The 19029-nt window shown below is 37.1% G+C and overlaps 1 protein-coding gene across 2 annotated transcripts in view; it reads left to right on the top strand.

Moving 5' to 3' along the window:
* LOC109544003 (calsyntenin-1) overlaps positions 1-19029 on the top strand; it is a 75600-nt gene that overhangs the window by 26696 nt on the left and 29875 nt on the right. For both annotated transcript variants that reach the window (XM_019913972.2, XM_019913973.2), the window contains exon 2: positions 1956-2244. In XM_019913972.2, coding sequence (XP_019769531.1) covers positions 1956-2244 — 289 coding nt within the window. The remainder of the gene's footprint in view (positions 1-1955; positions 2245-19029) is intronic.

A 19029-nucleotide genomic window follows, 5' to 3' on the forward strand; every position in this document is an offset into this window, starting at 1 on the left:
AAACATGTGCGAGACACAGAAGAAGATCACTCCTAGAAGCTCGGACCATTCTGTTGTCGGTTCAGCTTTATTTTCAGGGACGTTTGAAAATTGTAATTTTTATTTTGGAGATAAAGTTTAGTTCACGGGTATTTGTTTTTATTCAGTTGTTTTTTGTGGTTTAAACTTGAAAAATGTCAACGCGAGAGAATAATAATTTTATAAAAATTAACTTAGCGGGCATTAAGAGCGGGCATTATGAGCGAGCATTATAAGCGGGCGTTATACTATAATGCCCGCTAACAATGCCCTGCGGTTGTTATGGATATTATTATATGTTTCATCTCTAAGGTATTATGAGCCAATAATGTATAGGTGAAACATAAAATAAATACCGATTATGCTAATGCCTGCACAATTTTCACATGTATGACACACCTTTTATTATAAATTTAGATAGTTTTGGTCGTAGGTGTGAACCCGCAGCTTTTCGGGAGCAAAAGCACGTTCGTTTAGCATTATTACGAGCTCCATGCCCTAACAAGTACAATAGGGCATCCAGACCAAACACAAAGAGGCGGGAAGCTATATTAAACCCGCACATTTCGAGGGCGAGAACTGTTTCCAGGGTTTGGCGCCGCGGCGCTTTTGTCCGGAAAAATCTCGGGATTTCGCCTGGTTACGAGACAAGTGCATCATTCGTAAATCATCATATTGTTATGGAAATACTAAATATCCTCGAGCTGGGGACGAAAACGCGCGTTGTTCCACAAAAACGGGGCTTTTAGCCGGTCAAGCGTGCTGATGTGAAACAAGAACAAGAGTTTAGACATCGTGATCGTGTGGAAGTTTAATGGGATATCCGAAATAGCCTGGAAATCCTCTACCTATTAATCTAAGTGGTCCATCGGAGAAAGGCAGGGCGAAATTCCTACTTACCCATATCATTGTCATTCCCGTGTCTGTTCCACTTTGCCTGGAAGCAGTAGCGCAGTAGGGAAATTCAATGAAAATTGACCAAAAAATATTTGAGAACTTGGGCTAATTTTGTTATGAAAATCCGCCTTTAAAACAATCAAACACACGCAGAAGAAATTAATTTTTTCGTGTTCAAATGTGCCGCAAAACTCGCATGGAACTTTTGCGTCGGGACTCCTTTGATTTCAAAAGAGCGGATTTCGGATTGTTGTGGTTAAATTATGTTTGGATGGCCTTGCATGATGATAAATGATGATTCTGGATACTGATGAATGCAACAATTCCAGTTAGAGCATCTTTTCTCAAACGCAAATGTTCCAAAATACATGAATTGCTCTGGATTTGGGATTGAAACTCCGCGAAAGTTTTTAACAATGTTTCGTTTACCTGCAACTTAGCTGGGTGAACAGCTGCAGCAACCGGAAATTGCCTCGCAGTTGCAGCCACTTGAATTTGCCAATATATGGCGGTTTTAATTGCGATGGAACTTTGCTGTTTAAATTATTTCACTGCTATACGATTGCACAAAGCCGCGTCGCTGAATATATGCGGAATAAACACTGCTGATTAAATTATCAATTGCACCAAATGGCTTTAGCGTAGCGGAGCATTGAAATCAAATCCACTTAATTATTTAATTATGATTATACTTTGTAATTAGGCACTTGCCAAGTCTTATTCCATTAAAAATGCTCGGCATGTGTGGAAACCAGATTTATTTCACCAGCATTATCAGAGCTTTACATCATGCTCTATTCATTATCCGGGAATTTCAACGACTTTCAACTCAATGCAAAGCAAGCTCAATATATGAAACATAAATGAACTTGCACGGTTTCCGGTTTTCTAAAAACATCAGTTACTGTTTACAGTTCAACCTCATGGCTTCCTCATTAAACGAAAACTCCCTTCAATTCACACACGAAAAATGTTGATCAGCTTAATTAAACTGGTCCTTTCATTCGATTCTCCAGCCTGATTTTCCACTTTGTTTCCAGAGGCCGAGGCGCCGCGCCTGGATATCTCCAATCGGGACAATGGCTACCATGGTATCGTGAAAGAGAACGAAAGTATGGTGGAAGTCACTCCTCCAATCCGAGTTACGGGTTCGGAGGTTTGTCAGTTTCGGATCGTGAGCAAACATCATGTGGATGCGCCATTTAGCATGTACCTAAATAAGGATGGACAAGCAGTCATGGAGGCTCACAGGCGTTTGAACTGTGAGAAGAGGAAGAACTACAAGTTTGATATTATCGCCGTTGGGTGCAATAAGAAGGAGAGCCAGAGGTGAGTACGTTCTTAGAACTCATTTTTTACTCGAACTTACGCGAACTCATAACAGCCTTTTATTTCCAATGGACATTAAAATATATGGCAAATTTTGTGGTTTTCTGATACATACTTAACTTTTACAAAGCTTACGATCAATTTCTCAGGCCAAATGCTCAGAAATGCCCTTACCTCGTGCCAGCTATTTTTCATTTAATTCCTCGACTACTCGCTTTAAATTAGACATCGGCAAAGATCAATAAAATCTTACTGCTTGTTCTTCTATTAATTATGCTTCCAATTATAATGGCAATATTTTCTTTGCTGTAAAAGAGCAAACAATCTCTATTATACTTTTTATTTTAATAACAGCGCTGCTCTGAACCTTTCAATTAAAAAGTTCCTTTAAGCAGGCGCCATCCTTATTATTTTCCTGTGCAGAAATAGTTAATTAATTGCTAAAAGCAGCCAGCACGATATTCCAATTAATCTGTGATGAAAACATGCTACAAAGTACGCATTAACTTTATGGGGTTGTAAACGTAGCTGCGAGCTGGCGCTAGGAATGTGATATTTCTAACCAAAAGACTGCATTTGTTGGTAATGGAGGTGGTGGCTTGGAAATTATATAGTTTCCATTAAGCTGCAAGGAGTGAGCATGGAAAAACTACTCAATGGGGGAATGTATTCTAAAAATTACTGTTCTTATTTACCCACCATCTAAGTAGCTAAAGTAAGTTCAAAACTTTAAAGTTTATAACTTTCAATTCGAAACGTTTTTCTCTGAAATTGCCATTTTATTATTTGTTCCATCGTCAATCCAATTTGTAACAGCATTACTAGCTTTATTTCCAACTAAAGAATCTCGTGCTTTAACTAGTTACTAGTCGAACTTTCAAAGTTTGCTCGCTCTTAAATACAAATTTCAAAGTCAACTTCCGCTACCTTTCTAACTTACATGATCTTTGCATTAATAAGAGATTAGCTTTAAATGAATTCGCTGCAGCTTTGAACTTTTCTGTACAAAGTTGGGAACTCTTCGTACAGGCTCTAACATAGGCCGTTTAATTATTACTAGAATTTGCCTAGATTTTGTTATGTTAATGGGAAGCCTTTGGCAAGTCCAGAAAACATGCAAATGAGTGCTGGCACCATAATCAAACCGCAGCTATAATTAGCACTTGCAAGGGCCCCTTAAATATGACTGACACGAACCTAACGAACTTCCGTTGGAAAGTTAAAGTTGCTATCTTTTCTATATAACAACCCGAACTTCGGGGTTGTAATAAATTGACGTCGAGTCATAAACTCGGCTTTGAGTCATTATACTTGCAGTTTATGAGTGGAGTTTTCCGAACTTCATTTGTGTGTTGCAAGTTTGAGGCAATTTATCACATTGTTTAGCAGAACAGCCAGAGAATGTTCTCAGATAAGAATGAAGGTTAATCAAACAGGAATTGTAAATGAAGTGAATTTGTTGGGGATAAACGTATTGTTTAGCGAGGCTAAATTTTGCCAAGCTTGCCACCTACGTGATAAGGATTAGAAGTGTCTCTCGGAGACAAGAATACATTTAAAATACCCAACTAGTGTCTAATTTCCATTTCCCCACATTCAATGAAGGCTTTCGATGATTGGAAATCCAAAACCATCTTTCCATACAGGTGTTATCGTAAAAGAGAACGATGCCAAGAGCGATAAAGTCCATTTCCCGCACATAAACCGAATAAGATGGGAAAATCGCGAAATGAGCTGGAGATTTAGCCAAACTTTATTCCTGTCTACTGTGTTCGATTGCTCTTAACATTAGCTAGACTTGCAAACCTTTTCAGCTCTGGTTTTTTTCTCGCTCCCGATACAAAGTGATACTAATAAAACGATGGCAGCAGGAAAAACAGTCATTATCAAAAGTCGCTGACGGGAAATTGTTTGTTGACCCTTTTAGATTTGAATATGGAACAGGGAAAATAGCGAAGAAGGGTCCAGAAGTACGTAAATTCGCCTGATACGCGATGATGGACACATGCAATCACGGCTCTTCATATCCGGGTTAATTATTTCTCATTAGTTGGCAATTTCGTTTTACTTACGTCCGCCTGCAGCGGATCGAACATGTTGGAAATTGAAAAGCATGAGAATTCGAAATGGATCGGATTTTAACAGTCATTTACCAGCTTTTTTTTGTTTTTTGATTACTCTCTATCTGCAGCGCCGATTCGAAAAATTTATTTGTCGACAGTGTAAAACTCACAGTTATTTAATGAGTTTCTCATTCGTCCATTTGCGCGAAATCCGTCAAAATTATCCTTGTTTTATAAATCGCGAGCTTATCAAAGCAGAGCTCTGGTTTCCATTGCTTATGCGAAATAAATAACGTGGATTTTGCTGGAAAACAATCCATTTTAATGGAGAGGAAGACAATGAAATGGAGAACGGCCTCATTGTGAGTCGGGCGTATTGCAATACGAATTAGTATTTTTAATAAAAGAGGAATTTTCTATTGAGATATTCTCAATTTTTCAGTGGAGAAATGAGCGAAAGTTTTGAGTAAATTTCTCTTTATCCTTATTGCGTTCTGCAGTTGCATCTTCTGACGTCCAAAGTACTTGAGCCAGTTTGAGAAGTTATTGTTTTCTTTATAGGACAAAGCCAATGGGATCGTAAAGGGAGCCATAACTTTTCGCTGAAACAAAACGCGAATTTTCTTGTTGCGACTGACCCCAGGGCGTCGCTGTAACCGTAAAACGACAAGAGAAATATATAAAGTTGATTTATTTGCAACGCAATTAACGAATATTGCTATTCTGAGTGTTTAGTGGTCATAATTTTGCTAGTTGAAAATTGTGTGCTTCAAGCAAGGTATTTGAGTAGGAAGAATATTGTGGAACTTTAGCGAAACAGTGACTTTTGTGATTAATTAATTCATTTGTTTTCCAAAGCTTTGGAAACAAGGTTTTGCCTCTCTGGATTATAAAGGCTCAAGTTCAATATCCCATTCATTCCCGAGTTACAAGTTAGCGCTCCCGAATGTATTTGCTCTTTCATCTGAATCTTTCATTAAACTTTGGTGTTTGAAAGTATCGAGCATCGAGTAAGTAATAAAAGTTTCCCAGCTCGAAATTACACGGCTCAGGTCTTGGTGTTTGATTTATACAAAGCTGCAGGTATGGGCCAAAGTGCCTTGCACCGATTCGGTTAGCGATGTGAATGTTGGGCAAATTAATTTATTGCCAGCCGAGTTTTCCGTATGAAAGATTTGTGGTTCCATTAACAGTCTAGACGTTTCAATTTTAGGAAACATAAATTTGCATAGAGAATATTGGGAAAATCAATCTGCCAGATAATGTTTGCGGCCATTTTCATTATTCTCATTCGCTACACCGTCTGGAATTAAATAAACGATTTTTCTCGAGTTCACGAAACGCACGCAGCTGCTTTATTTGTATATACCGGTACGTTTCAAAGGGTTTTGTAGATATGAAATGTCTTCTACAGATGGTGAAATTTTCAAGTTGCTACTTGCTTTCGTTTGGACAATGCAAATTTTTAAAGAAAAAATCAAAACGAAGTCGAGAGCGACATTTACTTAGGTGGTGAAATTCATGCTTCTGGGCGATTTTTATGAAAGTTTCAGCATCTTTAGTGTCCAGTGTCTTTTCAGGATTGTAAAGGTTTCAACCTCCCGATTTTTTGGACGTTGAGATTTTTTAAAGGAGAAAGCACTGTTGAATGAAACATCCAAATCGGATCGATATTTTCTAAGCAGGCAAAAATCAATATTCCGGGCGTTAATTATGAACATTTTTCGATCTATAGAGCCAACCGTTTTCTGAAGATGTTGAAAATTTCATGTCGTTTGTTGCCTCAGTTTGGAAGATGTTAATTTTTAAAGAAGGCAGCGAAGTTGAGTAGAAGTAGCCATCTTGAGACCCGCATTTGTCAAACTGGTAAAAATCGAGGTTTTGGGCGATTTTTAGGAAACTTTCAGCGTCTCTAGGATCAAATGTCTTCTACCGAAGGTGGAAATTTCAAGTTATTATTTGCTTTATTTTAAAAAATTCGAATTTCCAAAGGAGAGCACGCAAATGAATAAGGACAGTGACTGATATTTACGAAGGTGATCAAATTCAGACCTCTTTGCGATTTTTTTGCACATCATCTCTAGGCCCAAGAGTCTTCTAACGATTGTGAAAATTTCAAGTCACGACTTTCTTTAGCATGAAAGATGCTAAGTTTTAAAGGAAAAAACACAGTTGAGGAAGACATCGAAATCGGATCGATATTTTCTAAGCCGGCAAAAATCATAATTTTTGGAAATTCTACGATCTAGAGCCGAACGTTTTCTAAAGATGTTGATAATTTCATGTCGTTTTAGTTTGGAAGATGTTAATTTAAGGAGACGGCAGCGCAGTTGAGTAGAAGTATCTATCTTGATACCCACATTTGTCCAGCTCTAGCTGATTAAAATCGAGATTTTGGGCAATTGTTATGAAAGTTTCCGCGTCTCTAGGATGAAATGTGTTCTAAAGGTGGTGAACATTTCAAGTTGCTGCTTGTTTTAGTTCGGAAGATGTGAGTTTTTAAAGGAGAGAACGCAAATGAGTAAAAATTAAATTGATTCTGATATAGGCTAAGGTGGAACAATTCATTCTTTCGGGCGATGTTTAGAAATCTGTCAGCCCTTCTAGGATCTAATGTTTTCCGACAATGGTGAAAATTTCAAGTTACTTTAGTTTGGAAACTAATAATGTTTAAAGGAGAGAAAGAGCATAAATGAGTCAAAACGAAGTTGAGACCGATATTTGCTAAGATGGTAAAATTCGGGCATGTGCGCGATTTTCAGGAAAGTTTTAGCATATTTAGAGTCAAATGTCTTCGAAGGATTGTGAAAATTTCAAGTTTCTACTTTCTTGAGTTTGGAAGGTACGATTTTTTTTTAAAAGAAAGTGCAGTTGGTTCAGACATCCATTATGAGATCGATATTTTCGAAGCCCGCAGAAGTCAAGATTTGGGGCGTTGTTTGTGAAACTTTTAGGTTTTATAGAAAGTGTTTCTTAAAGACGGTGAAATTTTCAAGGTGCTATTTACAGTAGGTTGGAACATACATTTTTTATGGGTTAGAGTGCAGTTGCGTGAAAACACCAATTTTGCAGCTAACATTTACTAAGCTGGTAAAACTCTGAAACTTTCAGCATCCTTAGGATTAAGGTTTTTTCTGAAGATATTTAATTAAAGCTGACCAATAGAAAGCCTGTCCGATTTTTGGACCATCGACAATTGCAGGCGACTTCAGCTTAATGCTGCTTCATATTCACGCCATTGCTCAATTTGGTCCACTTTATTTTATATACGAGGGAACACAGCAAATGCGACACGAGTCACGGCCTTGCTCTACAGATCAAATCAAATGATTTCAGTTAGGTAGGAATTTGCAAAGCTCGCAATCGACTACTGTTCAACAGCTTTTCACTCAACAGCCAACATTAACCAATCACATAAATTACAGGTACGGCATTTATTAATCGCGTCGGCTCCAGTCTACCAACTTGTATGCTTGCAGAACAAATTCGGCTTCAATCGTAAATAAGGGCAATAAATAGTTGCGAGTGGCGGTTCCATTATCAGGTAATGGAGCGGTCCATACCAAAGTTGGTAATTAAAAGCCAAATTGAAATCTCCATGGAATCGACGATAAATTCGCTAATTGCCATCCATTGGCCATATGTTCTTATGTGGCGTGCCGAATCTGGTCTATGTGACTGAAGCCTAATTGCTAATTAAATTAATAAAGTTACTTGCGGTGTTCAAAGCATAGTGGATTTTCAGTAAAGCAGCTAATGAAGAGCAAAAGAACAAACCATTTTTCTGTTTGTCATCACTATTTAGACCTCCCACTATTATAGGATAATTGACATCGTTATAAAGCAAGTTATCAATAATCGGTTGAATATCTTCATAAGTAGCAGTTATTACAATTGAAGATACATAATCATCGGTTAACATTAACCTTTCTGAAATGTTACTATTTACCTTTAATTAAATTAGATGCTCATATACAGAACATCGGTACATAGTCAGTATACGTGTAACAATCAAGAACATTTTAGCACACCGGTATTTTATCTTCAAGTTTTAAGTAAAAAGCTTTCACAGTAGAAAACCTGGCGATTTAAAGTTAAATAAATGAGAGCAAAATATTTCGGGTTTGATACATCGAACGATCCCTATTGGAAATACAAAATCCGCTGATATGTTGGATAAAGTCTACTCAAATGCCCGATCCAGCTTCAAGATTCAATATAGTTTAAAAAAATGCCCAAAAGGCAGATCCATATTAAGCCCAGCTCATGATTTGTCATTGCTTTCTTCTGCTCGCAGCACTAAAGCGACAGAAAACTTAACTTTATTACTGTGGTAATTTGGGCTTTTCTAATATAGCTTCCTCGATCAGCTGAGATGAGCTGAGATCAGCTGACAGACGCGATAACAGCGCGCTCAGAGCCTGAGCTAAAAATAAAATCGTAGAACTTACATGAGAGTGCAAAGGCTTTGGGGCGAGCTGGGTGATGTAATAAAGCGTTCACTATTCCAGAGAATACATTTTCGGGAAAATCAATGAAACAACATATCTGAGGTCTCTCTCTTCATTATTCAAGCGCTAGTGGTTGCGGGAGCCGTAAATTCAGTTAACAAACTACGACCTAAATGAAGTTATCTTAAGGCAATCAGTATCCCATTTTTACTGCGAATGCAAGCAGAATATTTGCCTGGAAGGTGTTTGTTGAGAAAATTGTGCCAGAACCAAACGGGGTTTTAATGTTTTATTCAAAATAGTACATTATTGATGGATCCTCCAGGTGGCCTTTTCTCATCTAATTGGTATAAGTACTAGATAAAAATATTTGCGTTAGTAAATTCTCTGTAAATAATTTCGGCAGTAAAACTTAATCAGGGAGATCGGATTTTTTCAAAAATAAGTGATTTGTTGTCGCGCAGATTGCTAATGATGATGCAAAAACGATGTGGTTCGTTCGCATTAAGCAGTCTTACAAACCTGATTAGTTGACTTTAAAGTTGGCTAATCATTATTAATCTCTATTTAAGCTCTGAGCTTTCAAACTTTCAGGGAAGGTTAATTTTAAAACTTGTCCGCTTTTTGGAAAGTTTCAAGAGGAGTGGAAAGTTTAAAGGAAATTTTACTTGGACACAACTTGAGCTACTCTCAGTGGCTGACCCGGTTTACTAGAACTAATGTAATTACGCATCGCAACTTACTTTATAGAGTTCTTTTCTCGTCAACACCGGGTGTTTTAGAGGTTTCCAATGCTAATTGTTGTGTGCATTTGCTCGCCTAGTGCAGGTAAATTATTAAACTAAAATATTCAGCTTTAACGACTGTTATGGCCTGCATGCCACAAGGGCTAATCTACCTCATTACGTCAGGCTGTGCAGCTGAATTAATGGAGTTTATTTATTTAGTTTCTATTAGCACATCGGCTCAAAAATCATGCCTATCAATCGAGAGGGATTCGAAAAGTCGCACATTTTTTGCAACTTTTAATAACTAATTAGAGTTCGCAAGTAGGGCGTATTGTGAGTAGCGCACAAAATTTACTGAAATGGGCGGAAGTTTACTTCAAGTTAAAGCACGCCTCCGAAAGCAAATTTAAACAAAAGAACTTCTAAATGAGTTTCATTTCAGCCGTTGTGTTTTGTTGAGTTGGCAGCTTAAATAGCTTCGAAATACACGCGGGTGGTTTTTTTTTTCGGTTTTTCGTTTTTGCTTCCTCAGCTACTAGCTTTTAGCTTTCGACAAATTGCAGTTGGTTTCTATTATTTACTGCTCAGTGAGTGTGCTTGTGAATACTCAAATGAATGAATCAGTTTGCTTCTGAAAAATATTTAACCGGCTATGAATTTCTCGTCGGTGTTTTTCTGATGATTTAAATTAAACATACTGGCCGACTTCAAGAGGACTCAGGCTCATAATTGAAGTTTTTGCGCGATACACGTAATTTCTGACTGTTTTAACTCTGCTTGAGTTGAGTGTATTGTTGCGAAGTTAACGTATGCTTGATACTTGGAGTTTAGATACGAAGTCAACACCACATAACATCTCATGAAGTACCCACCCTTGGCGTCATTGTCTTAATTAAACTGATGGGAATAATGTTCGGAATAGTGTACTTTAACATTTAAACAAGGAACCTCTCTAGGAAAATATTCTCAACGAGCACTTAGAACGAAACGCTGCGGGAAATTTAAATAAAGACGATTAAATTAGCTGCTCTAACTGGTTATTTGATCCGGATGAAATGCTCCAACCAACTGAATGGAAACCCCAAACTGAGCTCTTTGGCATTTTTGAGTAACTGTCGCAAGACTGGTAAATTTGATTTCAGTAGTTTGAGGGCTTTCCAGTTTGAGCGAAAGCTCCCGATTTTTTAGACATTGTACTCGTTTCGAAGGAAAATCATTTTGTTTAACATTTTGCGACATTGTAAAGTCGAGTTTTTTAATATGTGTCTTGCGAATAACGTTTAACTTAGAAACCAAGACATGAAAATGAATTTAAAAGATGGTTGAAGATGATATAAATAGAAAAAAGGTCTCTTTCGCGTACGAAAAAGTTAACACAATTTTATATTTTTTAAATGTCATCAAAGTTCAAATTGAGTTTCGTTTTCATCATTTAATCCGCCTACCTTTACGACTTTTGTTTTTACGCAAAATCGGGGCGTCGCACCAAAGAATGTCAAGAGCGTTTCACTTTCCAATTGATCATAAAATTGGAAAGTAATTTTCAGCTTAGGGGAAGCATCAGGAATTTTTCACGTTTTCTTAATTAAAAGTAACAGTTTAAATCAATTGTTTTGAGGACATGGCAGAACGAATGTTGCAACGGTTTGGCTTTTATTTTTTTAAGGAAAACCAAAAAATCTCAAGAGATTTCCAAACTTTTCCAAACGGATTTCCAACTATTTCCAAACAATTTCCTCCAAAATTTTGCAAACGGATTATAAAATTTTTAATTAGGAAAAAATCAGGAGCTTCTGATTTTTTTTTTATTAAAACTATCCGCTTTATTTTAATGTGTTTTGAGCACGCCAATCCTGCAATGAATTTTCTTTTTTTTATGGACAATATTTTAAATGGTTTTTATAGATTTAATTCGCAAATCGTTTGCGCAAAACGACCCATTAAACGATCCATTTAATTTGAAACGAATGCGAAAAAAGTATGCGTTTTGTGTCGGTGCACCATCTACTGTGAAAATTTATTCGGTTATTCGTCCACTCAATGACCTCATCAATCTGCGACACGTTGGGCCCGTCCAACGTTCCATCGTGGAAATTTGTCCCATTTTTCATAGCTGGATTGCTGGACATTTTCCCGGATTTCCATTTGGGAAAAACGTGGATGCGCTCATAATCCGCATTTTAGCGCAATTATCAACCGGCCTGGGGTGCACTCACAAAGTGGAAATTTATCCATTTTCATTCGCCCGGCCCTGTTGCACCTTTTGGATTTATACATTCCCCAAGTGGCGGTTATGAGTTTCAGTATTTTAGTTTGGAGCGTCGGATTAGCTCTGTAAACTGGCCTAGTTTTATCTAATAAGCTCCGTGAAAGGCCAGATTTGCCTTTTAATATAAATTGCAGTTTATTCTAGATTACTGTGCTCTTCAGCTGCACCATTCGGTTTTATTCAGAAGTTTTCAGTGGAATAAGCAGGCACTATCTTAATGTTCTATGGAGTTTTTTGGGAAAATTGATGATTTTTGGTTCGGCAGAATGTCCAAGAGTACTGGAACATCCATGGAGTTTTGCTGAATTTTTTTTTTGTTGGAGCAAATCTGGAATGGCCCTGGATTTCTTGTAAAATTGTTCAAAATTATTTATTTTTGGCGCTAATAAATTCAGCGCTGAACCCAATGTTTCTACCGTAGATTCATTAAGAAAAAGTTAGCATATTTTACCAATAAAACGTTTTTGATGAGCAACCCCTTTAAGGCACAGTTTTATGAACAATCTTGCCTTTAAGGCCTCAAAAGATGACTGGTTTTGCAGGTTCATTTCATTTAGAAAGTTGTTGCTTCTTCCAATAATTTTGAGAAAAATTGCAAACTACGTGGAATAAATTCGCATGAAAATTGAATTTTCATCCCGAGTAAACTTGCGTTTTTATTCGCCCTTTCAGTCTCTTTTGTTCGTTTGTAACGCACCTAAATAACTTAATAAACATTTTCGAACAGCATGGCCACATGGCCACAAAGCGTTTATTGCAACATTCAGTTTGCGATTGCTTTTTTAACATTTTAAACAAGTTTTTCGCCCAGAATACGCTTTTTATCGGGAATATTTCACATTTAATGTCAAAAGTTGCCCGATCAACATATGATACACATTGTGCTTTCCACATGAAAGCATCCATAATACTTTAAATTCCGGCATCAGTAGTGATTTATTCGTCTATCATCATGTTATCGCGTCTCCTCCTAGAATTTTGTGGGAACGATTTAAATAACAGATCGCATAAACGTAACGACAAATACTAAAAAATTCACACCGATTTATCAGCACCTTGACGCCCGTATAAAGGGCGTGAGGTGAGGATTTGCTGCAGCTATTTCCTCTAGAAATTTGAGGATAAGCACTGGTTATGTGCCTGTTATCGTGAACGATACAAATTGCCGAACAGGACAAAAGAGCCACTTTCCATTTTTCAGCTCCATTTTCTCAATGGCATTTTGTGGACGAATAATGCGCCTGTACAATTGAAATGTTGGGAAACTTTGAGGTCGGTCTATTGTGCGCTCAGAAAAAAAACTTCTGAATTGTTTACCGCTTTCGGAAGCAGGTAAGCAATTTGGAAGTATTTTTTCTGAAGCCCAATATATTTTACTTTTCAAAGTTTTTCCAACATTTCGTCCAATTTGTCAAGCACTGTAGCCGCGCTTCCGCTTCATTTTTTTAAAATCCGTCCAAATCTACGTAATTTTCGTATATGCAAACCGTAAATTCAAATTCGAATTTCAACTTGGAGATTCACATTTAATTTGGCTGTCGTCCGACTTAAAGCGGTCATAAAACTTCAATATTTCCGTCCTCTGAAACCGCATTGCGATTAAAACTAAGTCTGCTAAATGAAGAGAGGGCGACTGTTCATAATTCATATGTTCCGGGTGCATAAAGGGGCAGTTAGGGCCGACCGTTTGCACCGTTTATCTTAATTGCGGACATTTCTCTCACCGTTAAAAATTCACACGTTTTACTACACTGTCTAAATGTGGGTTATCTATTTTGTTATTTATATTGTTGCAAAGCGACCCAGCGGTTCAAAGGGCTTTTTGACTTGAAGTATTCATAGATTTGTGGGGGAAATTTGCTTTAAATAAAACATGTAAATTGCTTACGGAAGTATTGGCCTCCTTTAGGTCCAGATCTAAGTGTCACTGAATATTTCAGATGAGGACTGAACCGCAAATAAAACATCTTCCGAACTGTTTCTGAATCTTATCTACTAAAGTTGGTTTATTTGTATTTACTAAAATATATTTTATTTGTTGCAGGTAAGCACTGATTCCAATACTAGACATTTTAAAGACTGGTAAGTAGCGTCTTACTTATTTTTTCTTCATGCAAAATCCACGTTTTACATGGGTTGCGACATGAGTGATAAATTTACTGGAACGATCGCATTTACCCAGCCGAAGAATCCGGGATACACACACATATCCGATCGTAGTAAAGTCCAATGTGCCATAATTTATATACGAATTTCTGCCATTTCTCCCGGCCGTAGAGGCGGATGCAAAGAATGGCGAAAAGCTGACAGAACGAAAATGCGTTATGCTTTCATGAGTTTTGGGTTGAGAAACTGATTGCCCCCTTATTTCCCAAACTGGTTTATGCAGTTTTGATGCTCAGGGATAGAGGAACCGGCTACTGGTTTCACTATCTGAGATTAATTCAGGATTCTTGTGTTTTGTTTTCAAATGCATCCATTAGTTTTTCAAAAAGAAATGTATTTTGTATATATTTTTATTCGGAATTTATATATTTTCTGGTCGGTTTCAGATACAGTTTGAAATATTGAAATTTTGCAGTTTGAGTACGTTTTGACTAGTAAAATTCTTCAAATTTTTGCAGCCAATTAATTAATTACACGGTTGGTTTCTTCTCGGCTCAGTTTCCAAACGACATAATTTTTCAGGGATTAATTTGAACCACATATGAAAATATAACAGTTAACCACTATTTAAAAAATCTTTAAAATCTACAAAGATTATTGTTTTTTTTTTCGCTTCATTTGAGCAAAAGTATCTTGCGTGAAAAGTTTAATCCTCACTTTCCGATTCTGAATATTAACAAGCAATTTTACGGTCTCACAACATCAACTGGGTAAATGTATGGTAAAACACTATGAATACAAATAATTGCGTCTGTAATATTTAAATTAAAATAATTTTATTTAAACTGCAATTCTATTTTTGAATCGATAAGGCTTAATAATGAAAATCGATAAGGCTTAATATGAATAATTGTAGAATATTTCCTATATGGTTTACACTGAATAATCAATCGTTGGAATAAACGATTATAAATGATGGGCGAGACCTGAAAAGAAAGGTAGATTATTTCCTATATCATTTAAATGAATGATCACCTGAATAATCGATTAGGAATAATCCGCCGAACTAATAAATACACGTTTTGCTGCAACCAAATGAAATTTGAATTAATTATTCAAGTGATCAATAATGGCTGAGACGTGGCATTTAACTTAAATAATCTAAACATTTAAAAAATAGTTAATATAGTAAAATACGAAATATTTTTCTTGCGTGCAACAAGCAAATATTAAAGTACAAAATATTAATTTAGAAGATCAATCAGATGCCATTTGTGCTTATAAATTTCAGGATTATTATCGTAAAAACTTTTTTTTATAATTCGATTTTTGGGATGAGGTTGAAGGGAAACTTAGTTTGTAGGAGACAATATTTCTCCTAAAATGTAAAATGCTGGTAAAATGTCTGCTTTGCAACACAAAGTATGTTTTTTTTGTAATTCCGTTCCTATTCTAGATAAATCAATGAAAGTTGAATGGTAATCTTGACCGTACTGTTCCGAAACTTTGAAAATTGGAAGATATTGGGATCGGATTATCGTAGTTAAAAACTTTGGAATGTTTACCTGCTTTTTCTGACGACCACAATAGTCCAATCCCCAATAAAATCCACTTTTCGAAGTTTTTCTAACATTTTCGTAAAGATTATCGTTCCATTTTCATCAAAGCAGGAGTTTTTCAATAACCTCCAGATTTTTTGCTGAAGACCTCAATATTTCCCCGTCACATCAAAAATAAATCAGTAGAATAATTGGCAAAGTTCGGTTGGAAAACCGGTGCAAAGTGCATCGCGAATCGAAAGATCCACTCGCATCAGGAGGAATAAGCAAATAATCAAATTGCTTGAAAGAAGGAAACGAAATGTTCTTTCTAGAGCACAAGGCAAAGTTGATTAAAGTTTTGCTAATGTATTTTTTTTTCGCAAGTCTAAATAAGGATTTAGGAAAACTTTAAAGTCAGCATTGTGCTTCGGCATTTATTGAATTAAATAGTGTGAATGGCAATTTACGTCGTATTTCCCTGGGTTGCAAACAAATGCTGAAAATGCATTTCTCCTCTTCCGGCATCGGCCGTTCGGGAATAATTCGGCATGAAATTGAATAATCGCGCAATTTGTACGCCCTACTTCGCATTTCCTTTTTCGTCGACTCGATTGAATTACCATATCAATTTTAATTACGTTTTCCCAAGCTTCCAGTCGCCTCCTGCATGTCCAACTGCACAATCCTGCCCTGTATTCTGAGTTTTGCAGATGCGATCCAATCGGTGTTTGAAGGCGCGAAGCAAAACGACCCTGGAAACAATGCGTGTTTCCCTTGACTGAAAAATCCATTCGCCAATGGTTTTCTTTTTTTTCTCCTCTTTTGGTTATTCAAGCAGTAAACCAGGCTTATGCAACCGAGCAACCTCAGCGCCGGTGAATGACGTCTCCATAATAAAATACCGGCTGGGCTGATTTGCATTTTGGGCGCCGGTTTGAAAAATGGTTTTACCATTAAAATATGAGGTCACCTGATCAGTGGCGGGTTTGATTTACGGATTTTTCGCCACTTTTGAACGCATTTTTAATCGGGAATGTACTATAAAATTTACGAGTACAAAGGAAAATAGGAAACAACATCGAGCTTTCAACATGTATAACAACTGCGCCAGATTTGTTCAACGCTCCTTATTCAGAAATTGAAAATGATATGCAGCAAGACTGTCTAGAGTAGGTAGAAGCTTGATTAAAAATATCAGTTTTTCCATTTAAATTGTTTTGTTTCTGAGCTGCTCAGTCGGGTACAGTTTATTGGAGTCGAAGTTGCTCTTACATTTGGATTTCTCATTGGACACTCATCTTCAGTGGGATTCTGAAAAAAAATCATCAGTGATTCACCCAATGAAAACTTGTCACCATCCGAAAGCTTCCGGCAGTGAAACTAACTCCTCCCTTTCGAAAGGAGTCACACTATTGTATTACTAAAAACAATGCTGAAGTTTTTATTACCGTTTCCTTCCCAGGCAAATTAGATTTGCGCAAAGTTACCTGTACTTTAGAATAAAGTTTCACCCCGTTCCAAGGCCGTGTCACTTACATACGCGTCCCATTGTTTCCCCTCGCATAACATCGAGCTGAAGTGAGATTAGCGGGCCGAAGGGACCGCTTGGAGAATCGCCCCCGAGCCCTTGGAAATAAAGAAATGACGTCTTTGGAAAGTTATATAGTGCTTCGGTTCGACAGCCTAAATTGTTCGTTCCAGGATGATGGGAAAAACGCGAATACGAACTGAGGTTTATTGGCGTCTATGCTGGCTTCTCGTAGCTGTTTTCGCATTTATTTTCTTAGGTGTGTGTGCTTGGGAATATGGTGGCGCGGTTTTTTGCACTTTGATGAAGTGTTGTAATTTTCCTCCTCGTTGGACCGCTTTGGGCGCAAATCGGTAAAGACTTGACTACTCGCTGGGTGCAGTTTCAGGCTCAAGTGTCTTTGCATAGACGTTGCAGCATTTAGTAAATGATCAAACCTGACCAATGTGCTTCATTGCAAAGTCTTTTTCGGGGCCATCGCGGCCGAAAGACTTATTATTAATGGCAAATGCGGCTTTATAAGATGTTGGGAGTAGGTAAATGGCCAAAAGCTAAGAAACACGATCAAAAGAAATTGCCCTTGGGCATACAACAATATTTTCCTTTTAGGTGTCTGTACCGTCGAAGCCAGGGGGGCCCATTCAATGAAAGCTTTGAAGCTTTTTCGAGTTGATAGGTATTTGAGGCATTAAATTGAGCTTAATGAATTAAAGGTCTTTGTGCATCCCAAGCCCAGATTTGATTAGTTTAACCAATTCTGTATCTGCCCCGCAAAATGTTTCCGCAGTATTGCAAAGTTTTAGTTAAGTCAGAAATATCTTTTGACAAAATTATGCCATAAGCTTTCATTATTCATTTTCTTCTCGTGCAAGGCAATTTTCGTAAACAGCCAGGACAAGGCGGGATTTTTTTCGTCTTTCTCGATCTTTCACCCAGCCCACATTTCGTCTCCGTCTAACTCCAGGGCAATAATCAGCGAGTAAACAGCATAAAACGTTGTGCAAGAAAATGAATAATGATATCGTGATTTTACCGGATGCCTTTTTTGGGCAAAATACGTTGCGCGGTTCTTTAAAGGCGCAAAAAACGGATAGGAGTCAGGGACGGAAATCACTCGGGGATTGTCGATTTTTCAGCCTGGAAAATGCTATTTTCGTTTCAAATTAGCAATTTTTTTCGTCTGACAGCGCACTAATGTATGCAATACCGAATTCGAGTTTGCCACAGTAATTTTTAAGAAACTGAATTGAGAGTGAAATATGGATTTAAGGATTAAGAGTATTAGTTGGGCTCGAAGCCAAATCGAAGTTTATTAGATGGAGTGAGATTTCAACATAACACCCGATTTATAAGTAAATCAGAAGAAGTCCGAGGAAAATGTGTAACTTCACCATTTTTTGCAACTTTCACCGGAAAAGTGTATTGATTTTCCACTGTATTGTTTAGTCAAATGTTTTCTTCAGGTAACCAGTTTTACTTGTGTTGTAAATCACCGGTGATTTTTTAAATTTTCTGGAAGCAAACTCACTTTGTGGGAAACAGTACGAGATTACGAAATTTCTGTTTATATCTATCAGTCATTGGTATTATTAAAAATTAATAACTATCAGTCATTGTCTCAGAATATTTCCCATTAAAAAAAAAGTTTTATGTCTATAAACGGAACGCAGAAGCTAAGAGAAAATGATTCTTCGACTTCTGCGACGGTAATTTTTCTAATTCGTCTATATGTAAGAGGTCGTTTTAACTCTTAAAATTAATAACTTTCGATATGCATCGATGTTTGGAAATCCACACACCTAAGAGGTTGAGTCGGTTCAAAAAAATATTCCTGTCAGCCATGCATACGGGAGGCCAATTCTACAAACAAAACTAAACGATGTTTTGTCAGGAAACGAATGCTTTCAGAAGGAGAAAGATATTTCTGCGGTTTTAAATAGAGAAATTGTGCAAAATCCAATTATGGATCCGGAAATTGTGTCAAACTTTATGTAGACATGCACCTATAACAAGTGTAGACGTGGAGAGAAGCTTTTTTACTTTTAAAAATATGAGAGAGCGCAAAATTTTACAAAGGAACTTTTAACAAGTTCGTGTTT

Source organism: Dendroctonus ponderosae, unplaced genomic scaffold, assembly GCF_020466585.1.
Source record: "Dendroctonus ponderosae isolate FM_Combo_2020 unplaced genomic scaffold, Dpon_F_20191213v2 Dpon_F_20191213_4, whole genome shotgun sequence".
NCBI classification, from domain to species: Eukaryota; Metazoa; Arthropoda; class Insecta; order Coleoptera; family Curculionidae; genus Dendroctonus; species Dendroctonus ponderosae.